The sequence below is a fragment of the Atractosteus spatula genome, chromosome 10, assembly GCF_055471065.1.
Source record: "Atractosteus spatula isolate fAtrSpa1 chromosome 10, fAtrSpa1.hap1, whole genome shotgun sequence".
Classification (NCBI taxonomy): Eukaryota; Metazoa; Chordata; class Actinopteri; order Semionotiformes; family Lepisosteidae; genus Atractosteus; species Atractosteus spatula.
In genome coordinates this window covers 16,141,150-16,155,592 of record NC_142715.1, presented here as the reverse complement: position 1 = coordinate 16,155,592, position 14,443 = coordinate 16,141,150, and the positions used below count along the sequence as shown (strand labels likewise).

The 14,443-nt window shown below is 43.5% G+C and overlaps 1 protein-coding gene across 1 annotated transcript; it reads left to right on the top strand.

Moving 5' to 3' along the window:
* The first annotated feature begins 10,836 nt into the window (after positions 1-10,836).
* On the top strand, positions 10,837-14,230 carry LOC148825485 (uncharacterized). Its single transcript, XM_088926231.1, has 7 exons — positions 10,837-10,878; positions 11,205-11,291; positions 11,531-11,593; positions 12,210-12,326; positions 12,591-12,671; positions 13,230-13,598; positions 14,045-14,230. Exons 1-7 carry the CDS (start codon positions 10,837-10,839, stop codon positions 14,228-14,230), a joined length of 945 nt encoding a protein of 314 aa, XP_088782357.1.
* Positions 14,231-14,443: the final 213 nt, after the last annotated feature.

Sequence of the window (14,443 nt, the reverse complement as noted above, 5' to 3'; positions counted from 1 at the left end):
CAGTGGGTTTGTGTCCTATGTGGGGTGCCAAGGGCACAAGTCTAACAACTTTATCCTGTTAAAACTGAAACAGCAACAGGAAAACATTGCTGCTCCGTTTGCCAGCAGTGGCAAGCAAAAGTGAAATGCCATGAAATGGCAGGAGAGCAAATAGACCCTATCCGTAGCAGAAAAACAGGGATTAACTCAGGAGGTCAGACGATGTCGTGTAGAAACCTATGCCCACAGGCCGCAGAGGAGAGGACTTGGTGCTAGGTGGTCTCAAGACATCCGAACCCTTAATGCTGAGCAAGGAGCAGAGCAGACACAGGAAGTAAATAGGCTACACAATAAGACACACCGGAAAGACATGAATAATCACAGGGATCTAGGTGTACAGAGCATGACACTCAGACAGGGTCTCCTGCCTGTGTTTGTACCACTGATACAACACAGGTAGAGAGACACATACAGTAGTTACAGTGAGGAGTGTTGTCACAGCTCTCAGCTGTGGAAATGAGAGGATGGACTGATGGATCATGATGATAAACTCTAGATCAGTGTCTCCTACCTGAACACCTCACTCCAGCATCAAAGCCATGAGAAATGCTATACTGTTTCATTTCTTGTTTTCCACAGTCCCTCAGTGCAGACTCTGACCCCTTGCAAAGGACCCAGCTCAGCAGAATTGATCCAGACCCTGGTCCAAAGTGAGCTCCTCCTGGTGGTGAAACCGCAGATCCACAGCCCAGCTGTCTGCATACCACTGCAGCATCATCCAGATCCCAGCCAAAGTCAGCTACTGTCCCCCACTCTCCATCATGATACACTTCCACTGTTCCCTCACAGGGACTGGCACCCTTCACCAGCCTCACATCAGCACTACCTGGAGACAGAGAAAATAATATTACCATGTTTGGAGGAAAAATTCTATATATGTACATATACATATTGAAAATATTTCTGATAGTTTAGTTTTCTGTGTTACTGGACTGCTACTCCATTATTACATTATTTCTGCAGATTACATGCAGAAACCAACACAGAAAGCATACTAAGTATACTAACTCAACTTCTGTAAAACATTGACACCCACTATCTGCCTTTTCAGATCCTGACTTTGCGTGAGATACTGGAGGGTCTAACAGCATAGTGACTGAGAGATACTTCATACTCTGCAGTATGAGATACTGGAGAGTTTAGCAGCACAGTGACTCTATGTGTGAGATACTGGAGAGACTACCAGCATACATGTAGTAATTCTATGAATTCAGAGGGCTGGGACTTGTATTTCTCTTTTTCTCAGAGCTGTGGTCAGTAGAGTTTTCAGTGCCTCTGGTGTCAGAAGTCTGAATCACTGATGCTTGTTTGTATCTATGTATCAGGCCTCATGTAATAACTGCAAAATAAGAACGGAAACTGAATACTGGTCTGTACACGGTATGAGATTTAAGAACTGATTTAAGTATAGAAAGCGAAGTACAAACAAAGGCAGGGTAGAGCTCTCTGAGAAAAGACTCAATACCGAGCAGCGGGAAGCGGGTCTGGATGGTTTAAATAGAGCTGTGTGCTGCACGGTAGAGTGTGTGCTGGTGGATTAACACGTGCAGCGGCGCTTGTTATTATTAACCCGCTGCTGGTGCTGATTAGTTCTCTTATGGGTTGATCTCCGCTGGCTAGCGGTCATGACATTTTCACTGTTTCAATACACAATTTTTCCAGATTTCCACTGTTTAAACAATTCAATAACTGTTGAACTACACAGTTTCATTTAACACACCGAGCATTACTGCTCAGGTTCAGGTTCAGCCACCTAAAGAAGGCTCCAAGGCCGAAACATTGTGTTTACTTTCTTCTTTTTTTCAGCATAGAATAAACCTATTACTTGTTCCTTTGCAAATTTAAGAGATGTATATCTGTGTGTTTGCTTATGCAATCGTTAGTGTACAAAATGTACAGCAGAGGGGACAAGACACAGCCCTGTGGTGATCCAATTGAAGTGTAGCGAATGTCAGACAAGCACTTCCCCCAACTTGACCTGTTGAGACCTGTTAGTTAGGAAGTTTAGCACCCACCTTATCAAGTTCTCATTCAGATTGAAGCACTTCAGATTCACACTTCCACTATTATCATCAACTCCTTTCATGTCACCATTTGCTTTACCATGTTTCTTACAATGGAGTTCACCATCTTGCTTCAGTGTATAGTTGCACGGCATAAGTAATATTTTCAATCAATGTTTACTCTTAACAACACATCTTTACCTCGTGTGGCTTCTACATAAATGCTAAACCAATGTCTAGTTATTTCCACAACTCAAACATAACACCACATTTCTGTGTGTGATAATCACATCCTGTATACCCAGGGCAACATTAAGACTATCACAGACCTCAGGGCTATAGACTTTCAGGGGGCCCCTCCAACTCACATCACTCCCAATCAACAAACACAACTGTGCCCTACACAACTTTGCCATACACTACATTTAAAGTTCAAATCTTGTTCAAAATGTTGTAAAAAACAGAGCTTAAGATAAGTTAGAATCAAAACTAAAGAGTAATTTAGTCTTACAGTTGCAAAAAGCCTCCTTGGCCCTACATACACATATACAGAAGCCGCTTAAAACTGCTTTTAACACCACCACAGACGGTCTTCTCAACAGACACACAGCGCATTCCTACATTATTCCCAGAACTACAGACTCAACCACTGCCCACTCAACAACACAAGCACCATTACAAAGAATGCAGTTAAATAACACAAATCACACAAAATCACCTAAAATGGAAATAGGTGCTTTTACTCCTCCACGGCGGGAGTGACAATAAGGACCATGGCTGGTAGCTTAGCTGAAAAATAGTCAAGACAACGTAATCATTCTGACCAGCGATGGATACAAAAACTCTATACATTAGCCACAACATCCAATCATTCACGTTGTGCTCACTTTATTTTATATTTATGAGGTTTTAAACAGTTTTATCAATCTGCAAAGTGATGAGGAGACCAGACACGAATTAGTGTGCAGAATGTTCTGGCGGTGCCTTTAATTACTTTGCCTTTTCACTCTTGCCAGAACCGCGGATTTCTTATCACTGGCAGTGGTAAAGCGCCATCTACAGGATAAACTATTAAACAGCATTGAAGCTTGTTCTCATCCTCTTAGGAGTTTTCATGTTGTGTATTATCATGAAGAAAAATAAAAAATACCACATTTAAACAAACAAAAAAGAGGGGTACCCCTTTCTTTCATACATCTAATCTCAAGCCCTTACATGCCAAGATCTAACACATGAATCATTTAACACCTGATTCAGAGATTAATCATATTCCAAATATACCAGATAAGTTTAATATATTTTGCTAACTAGTAAATTCATTAACTCTCTGTGTTATTGTGAAGTTGTCCTAATAAATAGCAAGCCTGAGTACTCTGATCATGAATCTCCAACTGATGGAGGCAGGAGAAGTATTTATTTAACTTGTACAATATTATTTAAGCAATCATTTGATTTTCATTATCCATGCTTAAAAACTAGCATTCAAATGCACACCAACCAGATTGCAGTAAACCATTCTTATTAAATCTCCACATTATCAAAAAGAAAAATAGTCCTTATTATCTGAATCTTAACCTTAGAAGACCAACTCATGTATCTGTCAAATTATACTCAAATGTGCAAAGTCAATATAATTGCTGCCTTCCAGTTCAGTTCCAGACCTTGTTTGCTATCTGTGTGGCGTTTGTATGTTCTACCTGAGCTCACATCTTTTTTTTCTCTGGCTTCTCTGTTTTCCTCCCAGATGCTATAAAATTCACCCTGGTGGGAGTGTGTGCATGTCTGTGTCTGTGTGTGTGCCCTGTGATGGATTGGTGTTCTTTCCAGTGTGTCGCCCGCATTGTGTCCGCTGTGCTTGTTGGGATTGACTCCAGCTGCCCTGGGACTCTTCATTCAATAAAGCAACTGTAACTGTTCTACCCTGGTTCCTAATAATAATACAAAATCATATTTTACTATTGTCTAAGCAGTAAATATTTTTTTTTCTACAGTACAGGCTGTTCTTTTCAATGTCTAAACACAGCAAACCTGCATGAACCATACAGAAAAAGAAGTTTCTGTAATAAAACTACCACAGTCTCTAATATATATATATACTCCTATCTAGAAACAGCTACAGTGCCTTGCGAAAGTATTCGGCCCCCTTGAACTTTTCAACCTTTTGCCACATTTCAGGCTTCAAACATAAAGATATAAATTTTTTATTTTATGTGAAGAATCACCAACAAGTGGGACACAATTGTGAAGTGGAACGAAATCTATTGGATTTTTGAAACTTTTTTAACTAATAAAAAAATGAAAAGTGGGGCGTGCAAAATTATTCGGCCCCTTTACTTTCAGTGCAGCAAACTCACTCCAGAAGTTCAGCGAGGATCTCTGAATGATCCAATGTTGTCCTAAATGACTGATGGTGATAAATAGAATCCACCTGTGTGTAATCAAGTCTCTGTATAAATGCACCTGCTCTGTGATAGTCTCAAGGTTCTGTTGAAAGCGCAGAGAGCATCATGAAGACCAAGGAACACACCAGGCAGGTCCGTAATACTGTTGTGGAGAAGTTTAAAGCCGGATTTGGATACAAAAAGATTTCCCAAGCTTCAAACATCCCAAGGAGCACTGTGCAAGCGATCATCTTGAAATGGAAGGAGTATCAGACCACTGCAAATCTACCAAGACCTGGCCGTCCCTCTAAACTTTCAGCTCAGACAAGGAGAAGACTGATCAGAGATGCAGCCAAGAGGCCCATGATCACTCTGGATGAACTGCAGAGAACTACAGCTGAGGTGGGAGAGTCTGTCCATAGGACAACAATCAGTCTTACACTGCACAAATCTGGCCTTTATGGAAGAGTGGCAAGAAGAAAGCCATTTCTCAAAGATATCCATAAAAAGTCTTGTCTAAAGTTTGCCACAAGCCACCTGGGAGACACCCCAAACATGTGGAAGAAGGTGCTCTGGTCAGATGAAACCAAAATCGAACTTTTTGGCCACAATGCAAAACGATATGTTTGGCGTAAAAGCAACACAGCTCATCACCCTCAACACACAATCCCCACTGTCAAACATGGTGGTGGCAGCATCATGGTTTGGGCCTGCTTTTCTTCAGCAGGGACAGGGAAGATGGTTACAATTGAGGGGAAGATGGATGCAGCCAAATACAGGACCATTCTGGATGAAAACCTGTTGGAGTCTGCAAAAGACCTGAGACTGGGACGGAGATTTATCTTCCAACAAGACAATGATCCCAAACATACAGCAAAATCTACAAAGGAATGGTTCACAAATAAACGTATCCAGGTGTTTGAATGGCCAAGTCAAAGTCCAGACCTGAATCCAATCGAGAATCTGTGGAAAGAGCTGAAAACTGCTGTTCACAAACGCTCTCCATCCAACCTCACTGAGCTCGAGCTGTTTTGCAAGGAAGAATGGGCAAGAATTTCAGTCTCTCGATGTGCAAAACTAATAGAGACATACCCCAAGCGACTTGCAGCTGTAATCTCAGCAAAAGGTGGCTCTACAAAGTATTAACGCAAGGGGGCCGAATAATTTTGCACGCCCCACTTTTCATTTTTTTATTAGTTAAAAAAGTTTCAAAAATCCAATAGATTTCGTTCCACTTCACAATTGTGTCCCACTTGTTGGTGATTCTTCACATAAAATAAAAAATTTATATCTTTATGTTTGAAGCCTGAAATGTGGCAAAAGGTTGAAAAGTTCAAGGGGGCCGAATACTTTCGCAAGGCACTGTATGGGTCAAAAATAGTTTCACATCATATTTACCTCCAATAGTGCCTCAGTCTCTTTTAATTAATTTTTCTATATTTATTACTGAATTAAAACTGTTCCAGACTTTAAACACAGATTTACCTCCATTAATACTGAACTATCTAAGGAGCTTTAACACTGAAAGTATCACATAATGAAAAAATACACATCTTTAATAATTCATTTACCTACAATGCTTCCTCAGTTTCTTATAATTATTTAGTGGGAAAACATTACTTCCTCAGACATTTTCTAGTGTTTAAACATGCCTTTAAATATATTATTATACCTGCCCTTAATAATTCTTCAAGCTAAAATATCACCTTCTCAAGACATTATTTATATAAAAGCTCCATTTGTAATAAAGCCACAACCCATAATAATAAAATATACTCTTATAACACTCTTATCTGTTTTAAGAATAAGAATAAGAATATTGCATACAGATAATTATACTGGAGACATAAACTGAAGATAATAGTAAGTAGCAGTAGATTGGCAGAGGTGATGCTATTAAAAATATAAAATTGTTCTTAGCAACTAATTATTTTACCTGACTTACAGACCAATCAAAAATAGTTTTAATGTTTTCTTATGAATACCCACAGTCCTGGATTTAAAATAAAACATTAAAACATTAAATTCCGAGCTCATTTACAAATTATGTTGTGCAGCTTTTCCATCTTAACTTTAATTCTTGTTGTCTGTCTGGAAAGCAGAAGACTGGTCACTTACTGGCTGAGCTGTGCAGCACCAGGACAGCGAGAGAGAAGATGGACAGGCAGCTCTCCATTGTCATCAGGACAGAGCACAGCTGAGACCCCTGTCTTCACCCCTGAGCCCACAGGGCAACTGAGCTGCTGCTCCGCACCCCAGACCCCCAGTAACAACACAGCCCCCCGCCCCGCCAATCACACACAGCACTGCCTTTTCAGACTGACAGCAGGAACCTCTTACACAGGCGGGACGGCCAATCACACAGGGCACTTTCAGTCTTCTCCATATATATCAGAGACACATCACTGTTTCCTCTCCCTGAAGACACTCCCAGCAGTGCGGAGGAGAGGAGAGACAGGAGCAGCTCTGTGTCTCACTGGAGGAAACACAGATACAGATACAGACAGCAGGGCTGCAGGTGCTGCAGGGGCAGGAAGAGATCAGATATTAAACTAAGAAAAAATTGTAGACAAGTATTATATTTTTAAATCAGTATCAAGATAATCAATTATGTATATATGGTCCTGTAATTCTTGCTGTCTGTATCAGGAAGTGTCTAGAACGTGGTCCTGTCTTGCTGTCGGTGTCAGGCAGTGTCTAGTGACTGGTGTCCTAAACATGGTCCTGTCTTGCTGTCGGTGTCAGGCAGTGTCCAATGACTGGTGTCCTACAGTGAGCCACAGAGTTGTCGTGTCTCCAGACAGTAATGTCTTCTGGTCCTCTTCAAGGGCAGTGTGAGGAGAGCCTGTGCTTAAGGTGGCAGTGAGGTCATTCAGGTCAGCACAGGAATCCAGAGACAAGGTGGACTGAATAAGAACTGGCTGTCCTGTGACTGTGATCAATAATTTAAATGAAAAAGAAAGAAAAGCTCAGCAGTGATTGTCCCCTATGTACTGAGCCTGTTGGACAGCAGCTCTTCCAGTTGAGTCCCTCAGACCCTGAGTCTGTCTCTGCGCAGCTCCAGTCCACACAGATGTTCCAACCCCTCCAGCTGTGGCCCCAGTGTCTCTCTGTGTGAAGCCGACTGCATGACTGAGACTCTCTAACAGCATAGTGGAGCTGAACTGATACTGATACACTGATACACCCCCAGTCTGAACAGTGTGAGGGAACAGCTCACATCCTCTTCCTTATCATTATGGGTAGTAGGAGCAGCAGTAGGAGCAGCAGTAAAATATTAGTAGTAGCAGTAGTATCAGTGGCAGCAGCAGTTGTGGTAGCAGTAGTAGTATTAGCATTTATGCTGTATTTAAACTCTCCTGTTCAATATAGCAGAGTTCTTGTGTTACAGCTTCACCATAATAGCTGCAGCAGCAGGAGCCACGGAGCAGGAGTCAGTTTCAAATTTGAAAAAGCAACACAATTATGAAAAAAAAAGTTCAGTCTTTGTTAATACAGCGGTGATTTAAGGCAGAGCTTCACTGGAGCTACAGGTCAGGCTCTGCAGTGAGTCTGTGGTTTTTGCTCCTCCGAGCTCTTCCAGCACAGGAAACCAGGCTGTACTGTGAGGCTGTGGGTGTCAGTGTGATGAGGCAGCTGAGAGCTGGGCTGTACAGGGAGACACACAGGGAGCCCAATATTCAGAGCTCCAGTGCTGCACAGGGAGACACAGGAGAGCCCAGTGTTCAGAGCTCTAGTGCTGCACAGGGAGACCCTCAGTGTTCTCCCCTCCCTACACAGCTCTCTCAGTGTGTCTCTCAGGGCTGAACAGGAGGGGCTGTTCCTCTCAGAATGGAGGCTGACTCTCAGAGCTCCAGTGTCAGTATGAGGAGAAGCTCTCAGACTTGACTGCTGCCAGAGCCTCTGAGCCTGAGTGGCCATGAGCACTGAGCTCCTCAGCAGCTGAGAAAAGCCTCCTGTCTCCTGTGGTCACAGTGTGGTTGAACACCTGCACTGTCTTTCTGCTCCTTCTCCCTCTCTCCACCTTCCTGTCTCTCTCGCTGTGTGTGCTCTTATCTGTCCATCTCTCTCTCCTCTTCTCTCACTCTGACAGTCTGTGCAGAGTATCTGAAGGGGATGTAACATTGCTTGGCAAAGGAAAAGACTTCTCAGAGGCAGAATAAAACAAACATATTTTCTCCTCTCAGTCAGATTCACAGCTCAGACTCACACACAGAGCTCTGGGTCCCTCAGTACTTTACCCAAATTCCTACCTCCTGAACAGACAGAAGCTCATCTCCTTCCTTCTCTTTATCCTGACAATTCAGAACCAGAGGACATTCAGACAATCAGTGCTGCTACATGAACAATATCAGACAGAACAGCCTGGACTCAGGTCACATCTCCCCCTTTTCTCCTTCCTCACAGCCTCTTAGAGACAGAGAAGAGCTCCTGGTTCTCCTCTCTGTGAACTGGGCTCAGGGGTCACTGATCTGGCAGCTGTGGGCTCTGTTCCAGGTCAGAAGCAAGAAGCTTCTATTAACCCTCTCCAGGACCTCCAGCCCTTCAGTATTACTGCCCTGATTCATTGTCTTTACTGTAAGTCACTCCTCCAACCCTCTGTCAGAAGTGTTTTACTGAAAATTGAGCAATATGTGTTTATCTCTTATTATTATTTTTACTGATTTAATGAACAGCAGTATTGCTACTCTTATAAGTGTAATATGATTATCAGCAGCAGCAGACCAATGGTCTTGTCTACAATAGTGACCAGTTGACCAGTCTGTACCTCTGAGCAGTGGGACTCAGATCACACAGAAGACCTGTCTGTGTGTTATTCCACACCAGCCCTGGGATACAGCGTCTCCCACACGTCTCTCACGGAGTCTTATAAATATACAGTTAAACAGAGTCTGATAACAGTTATACAGTTAATTAAATCACCAAACTGGCTGAGGAACTGAGAGCTCGAGTGGAAATAAAACCAGGAGATGCTCTTCAACCTTAAAAGCGCTTATTACAGGGACTTGTGCCCTTTCTCTTCTGCTCTACCGGAGTATGCTATACAACGCATTAGTCTGCGAAGTAAACTATTTTTTTTGTTTAATAAATTGTATTCCTCGGTTTGTCGCTCTCCATTTCCAGCTGTTATGTCTCTTCCAGCGGAGACGCGCTCTGCTCTGTCAGAAAGAGCGCTGTGACGTCACAGACACCAGCCAGAGTGCCGGGATCAGAGAGCGAGACCGCGGGAAGCGCGCGGAGCGCACTGAGGAGAGATATTGATCACTTATCTATCGACAACCAATTAATTCAACTAAAAAACCTTAGAATCATCGATTAACTTCACCGATTGGTGAGTACTGATTCTTTTCTTTCTTTAAATTCTTTAAATATCTAGAAAACAGTCAATACAGCCTGTATCGATCAAATACCATAGTGCGTTTAGTGTTCATACTGTTCAATCCCAAATTAAAGAATGATTATTCAAATGATTGTTTAGAAATTGTATTCTAGAGCTTGAAAATTATATTCCAAGTTGATAAATTTGTGTAGGTAACAGTTTAAATGCATTTTTCCACTGTTTACAAATTAAAAGTATGGTAACCATGGCGACACGTGCCACTTCACTGTGCCCAGCTAGGTGTCTCGCCTTCGTCAAAAAGAGTGGTTTGACGTCACGGACTAATACTAATGCGAGTGTATTCATATTTAATATTAGTGAGAGTACAATCGGTAGCTTTAATATTAATGCTAGTGTTCATGTCAGTATTAATGGTGATTGTGCTTCTGATAGTTTTGATGCCAGTATTCATGTTAATATTAGTTATAATTATAGAGTTACTGTTAGAGTATTTACACTAGTAGTCATGTTAGTTTTAGTGATAGCATTACTGTTATTATTAGTATTAGTAGTGTAGTAGTAGTTTGTGTCAGTGATAATGATAGTGTAATTCTTAGTGATAGTGTTACTGTTTTAATGTTAGTGGCATTTGTGTTAGTGTTAGTTATACCTTATTTGTAGTTATGAGTGTGTGTGTTTTTGTCTGTGTGTGTGTGTTGGTGTGTGTCTATAAGTATTTGTAGTCTATGTGTGTGTCTGTGAATGTGTGCGAGTATGTGTGTGAGTGTCTGATTGTATGTATAAATGTATGTCGTGTCTGTGAGTGTGTGTTGTGTCTGTGTGTGTGTCTGTGAGTGTGTGTAGTGTATGTGTGTGTGTCTGTCAGTGTGTGAATGTGTGTCTGTGAGTGTGTGTAATGTCTGTGTGTGAATATATGTGGGTGAGTGTCATGCAGTGTGTGATAATGTGTGTGATTGTGTGGGTGTATATCTGTCAGTGTGTGTGAGTGTGTGTGTAGGTGGGCTTGGGCTCCACTCGTGTGTCTGACAGAAGTGACCCATCAACAGGTGTTGAGGTCCAGAGTCGCCTGAGAATGGAACCACTTTCTAGATTCCAGACCAACGTCCAGAGAGCTGTGAGTGCTCTGTTTTTATCACTATTACTAGTAATGACAGCAGTAGTAGTATTAATATCAGAATTAGTATTAGAATTTGTAGTCATGGTCATAGTATTAGCAGCAGGAGTAACAACAGTGGTAGTTGGATTATCCAAGCAGTTACTCCAGGAACTACAGTATTGCACATTTATACTCTATTTTCCAGGTATGTTTTGTAAAGTGCTTTGATGTTCTGGATTAAAAGGCAAAATATAAGAAAAAAATTGATTGATTGATTGATTGATTGACTATGAGAGTGAAGTCTGGTCGAACTTGTTTGTCTAACTGAACTGTCCTGTCCACAGATGTCAACAGAGGTGAACAGAGAAGATGTCCAAACCCACCAGAGACTGGAGACAAGTTTGAGAGTCAGGCCACAGACCCAGAGAGCTGTGAGTCCACTGCTGGTCTTCTTCATATTGTGATTCTTCCTCTTCTTCCTCCTCCTGAAATTAAAGCTCATCGCTGTAGCAGGGCTCTGTTGTTTTCTCTTGAGGAAGAGAAAGACTCTACCTGTCAGTGTGTGCATCTGCGTGTGTGTTAGTGTGTGGGAGTGTGTGTCTGTGGGTGTGTGTGCTTGTGAGTCTAGTCCAGCCCGTGTCTGTAACAGAACTGTATCTGACATCCCCAGATCAGGAAGGAGGTAACAGGAGACTCAGCCAACACAGGAGCCAGACCCAAGACCCCAAGAAAAGCGAGTCTGCATTATTATTATTATTATTAGTAGTAGTAGTAGTAGTAGTAGTAGTAGTGAGAGGGTGAGTGTGTGTGAGGTTGTGTGTGAGAGAGGGTGAGCATGTCTCAAACTCCATTCCTAGAGGGTCTGGTGCATCATCTGGTTTCCTGCCCAGAGGTCTTGGTTACAAAGTTGATCTAATTTTTTAATTAAACAAAAAATATTCTAATACTGTACCTTTATCCAGACCTTAAATATCCAACTATGCCTTGAATATTTTGAGTCTTCAACAGTGAGAGACATCAAAATATATGATTAAACACATTATTTCCACATCTTCTTATGAAAATAATTAGATTAAATTTTTAATTGGCTAGCCCCGTTTAGGACGAAAACCTGGAGATGCACCTGGCTCTCCAGGGATTGTGAATGGGCTTGAGACCCCTGGTCTAGCAGAACTGGCGCCTCAACAGGTCTCGACAGGGATGTTGGGGATCATGAAGCTGGATAGCTGAGGGCTGGACACTGCTTCTGGATCGAGGACGACAGGCCACTGTCATGTAGGGTCATCTTGGCCCATGATGATGATGTGTGTTTGTGTGACTGGCTGGTAACTCTGTTTTCTCCTCCCCAGCACCGCCGGGAGAAACTCGCTCAAGTCGAGAGAGGAATGGCCGAGCAGAGAGAAGGGTGTCACACCGAGACCTGGGGCAGATCCCACAGGAACATGAGTATTGGCTTCAACAACATGGTTGGATAGCTTGTTCCACACACCCACCACCCTCTACATACAGTAGTGCCTCCTGTCCTGACTGTAGGGTCTCATCCAGCTCTCTCTTAAGATAAGCCACCCTATCGGCTTCAACAACATGGCTAGACAGCTTGTTCCACACCCCCACCCTCCTCTATGTAAAGAATACTGTATTAATACTGTCAGACTACGAATAAACCTGTACTGAGACACAAACTTGGTTGGCTTCTGCTGGTGAGACTAAAGCAGTCATCTTGTTGACAGGTCTTGACAGAGACGGACGTGACCCTGAAAGGCCGGAGAAGGGCAACCGATACTGAGGCTCTGAGCAAAGATTCGTCCAGTGTAAGACAACCAATGTGTTCTGCTCAGGATGATGATGGTGATGCAGATGGTAGTGTAGATAATGAAGGTGGTTATGATGATGATGTTGATGGAAAGGTGTTGATGATGATGATGGTGGATATGATGATTGTCATGATGAAGAAGGATATTGTGATGAAGATGGTGGAGATCATTTATTAGAAATGTGATGAAGATGATGGTGACGAAGATAGTGGAGATTATAATGGTGGAGGTGTTGATGATGGTGACACAGTCATGCCTGTGTGTGGCTGTGTGTGAAAGGGAAGGTGGGGTTGGATCAGGTCTGCCGCTGTCATCTGATAGGACTGTCAGAGGAAGAGGGAGCAGACTCCCCCTGTGTCTCGCCCCAGGCAGCCGAGAGCTGCAAGTCTGTGAGCCTGATATGTCTGTGACGTCTATCAAAAGTTTGGTTTCAGCTGCAATGATGGTGACTGTGATTGCTGGGAGACCAGGGGCAGGGCTTGGTCCTCCTGGAGAAGACCCTCTCAGTTTTCTCTCTGTCCTCCTCATGCCCTCTCTGTGCCCCTGTCCCCTCAGGCCAGCCAGCCAATCACCAGGCAGGAGACCGAGACCCAGCTGTGGAAACACCCTAAGGCCCCGGAGAGGGATCTGCAGGAGGACAGGGCATGGACCTCCTCCTTGGCAGCCCCCATACCCCATTGCTCGCCCCCTCACACACCCCCTCACCCACCCCCTGGTACACCCGCTCACCCGGGCCTGACCCCAGCGGCCCTGTGGCAGCTCAGGGAGGGCCTGCAGGTCGAGCTGGAGGGGCTGCTCCAGGAGGAGGAGATACAGGTGCGGACCTGGGCTCAGAACATGATATCATCTATCCAGCTGGACTGCCTGGCGCTGTACAATGAAGTCCTGCCTGACTTTGAATCAGAGGGTGCATACGCGGGATTGGTAAGTCCCTTAAACCCCTCCCCCTTGCTTGAATCACACTGAGGTATGCAGGGGCTGGGGTGACTCACCTCTCCAAGACACCTGCATCATCCCACTCCCATTTCACCTCAACATGGTTCTGAGAAAATCTCCCGTCCCCAAGGGGAGAGAGACAGGAGCCGGGCTGGGCCTCCAGCCCTCTGTTTATTCAAGATTATTGCCTCAGGAGGTGGGTGAGGTGGAAGACACACTGTCTACAGATCACCACTAGGGACAGCGTAATGCAGGGGGTGAGACTCTTGATCATGGATAAGGATAACAGTGGGAATGACTCCTCCTCTCTTGACTCACTGCCTACTGATGATGTTATGTCACTCCAGCTCCTCCTCATGGTGGTGTCTGCAGTCAGGCAATTTGGAGAATCGTTGAGGGATGATGATGAATATTCACCTTTCTTGTTCTCCCAGGGCACAGGAATCATGAAGCAGGACAGCTATGAGGAGGTGAAAGAGGCGCTGAAATCCTACTTCGAAAATACAATGGTCAGGTGTGACTTATCTGAGGTGGACAAGTGCTTCCGCCAGGCTGCAGCCGAGCTTGACCTTATCCTGCAGAAGTACCTGGGAGATGTTGTGGCCGAGGTCTGTGAATAGCAGGTTTATTTTGATAAAAGACATTTCTAGTCCCCTTCTATTGTTGGTGTCTATTTCATGTAAAGGATTTGACTTGAAAATGAAACGTTTAATCGACTTACAGGGAGTCTTCTTTAAGATGTGTATCGGATCTCCACTGTCACTTTACTGGACTTTTGAAGTAACCAATCTACAATGAAAATATATACTGCACATCTTAAGGAACATGAGGAG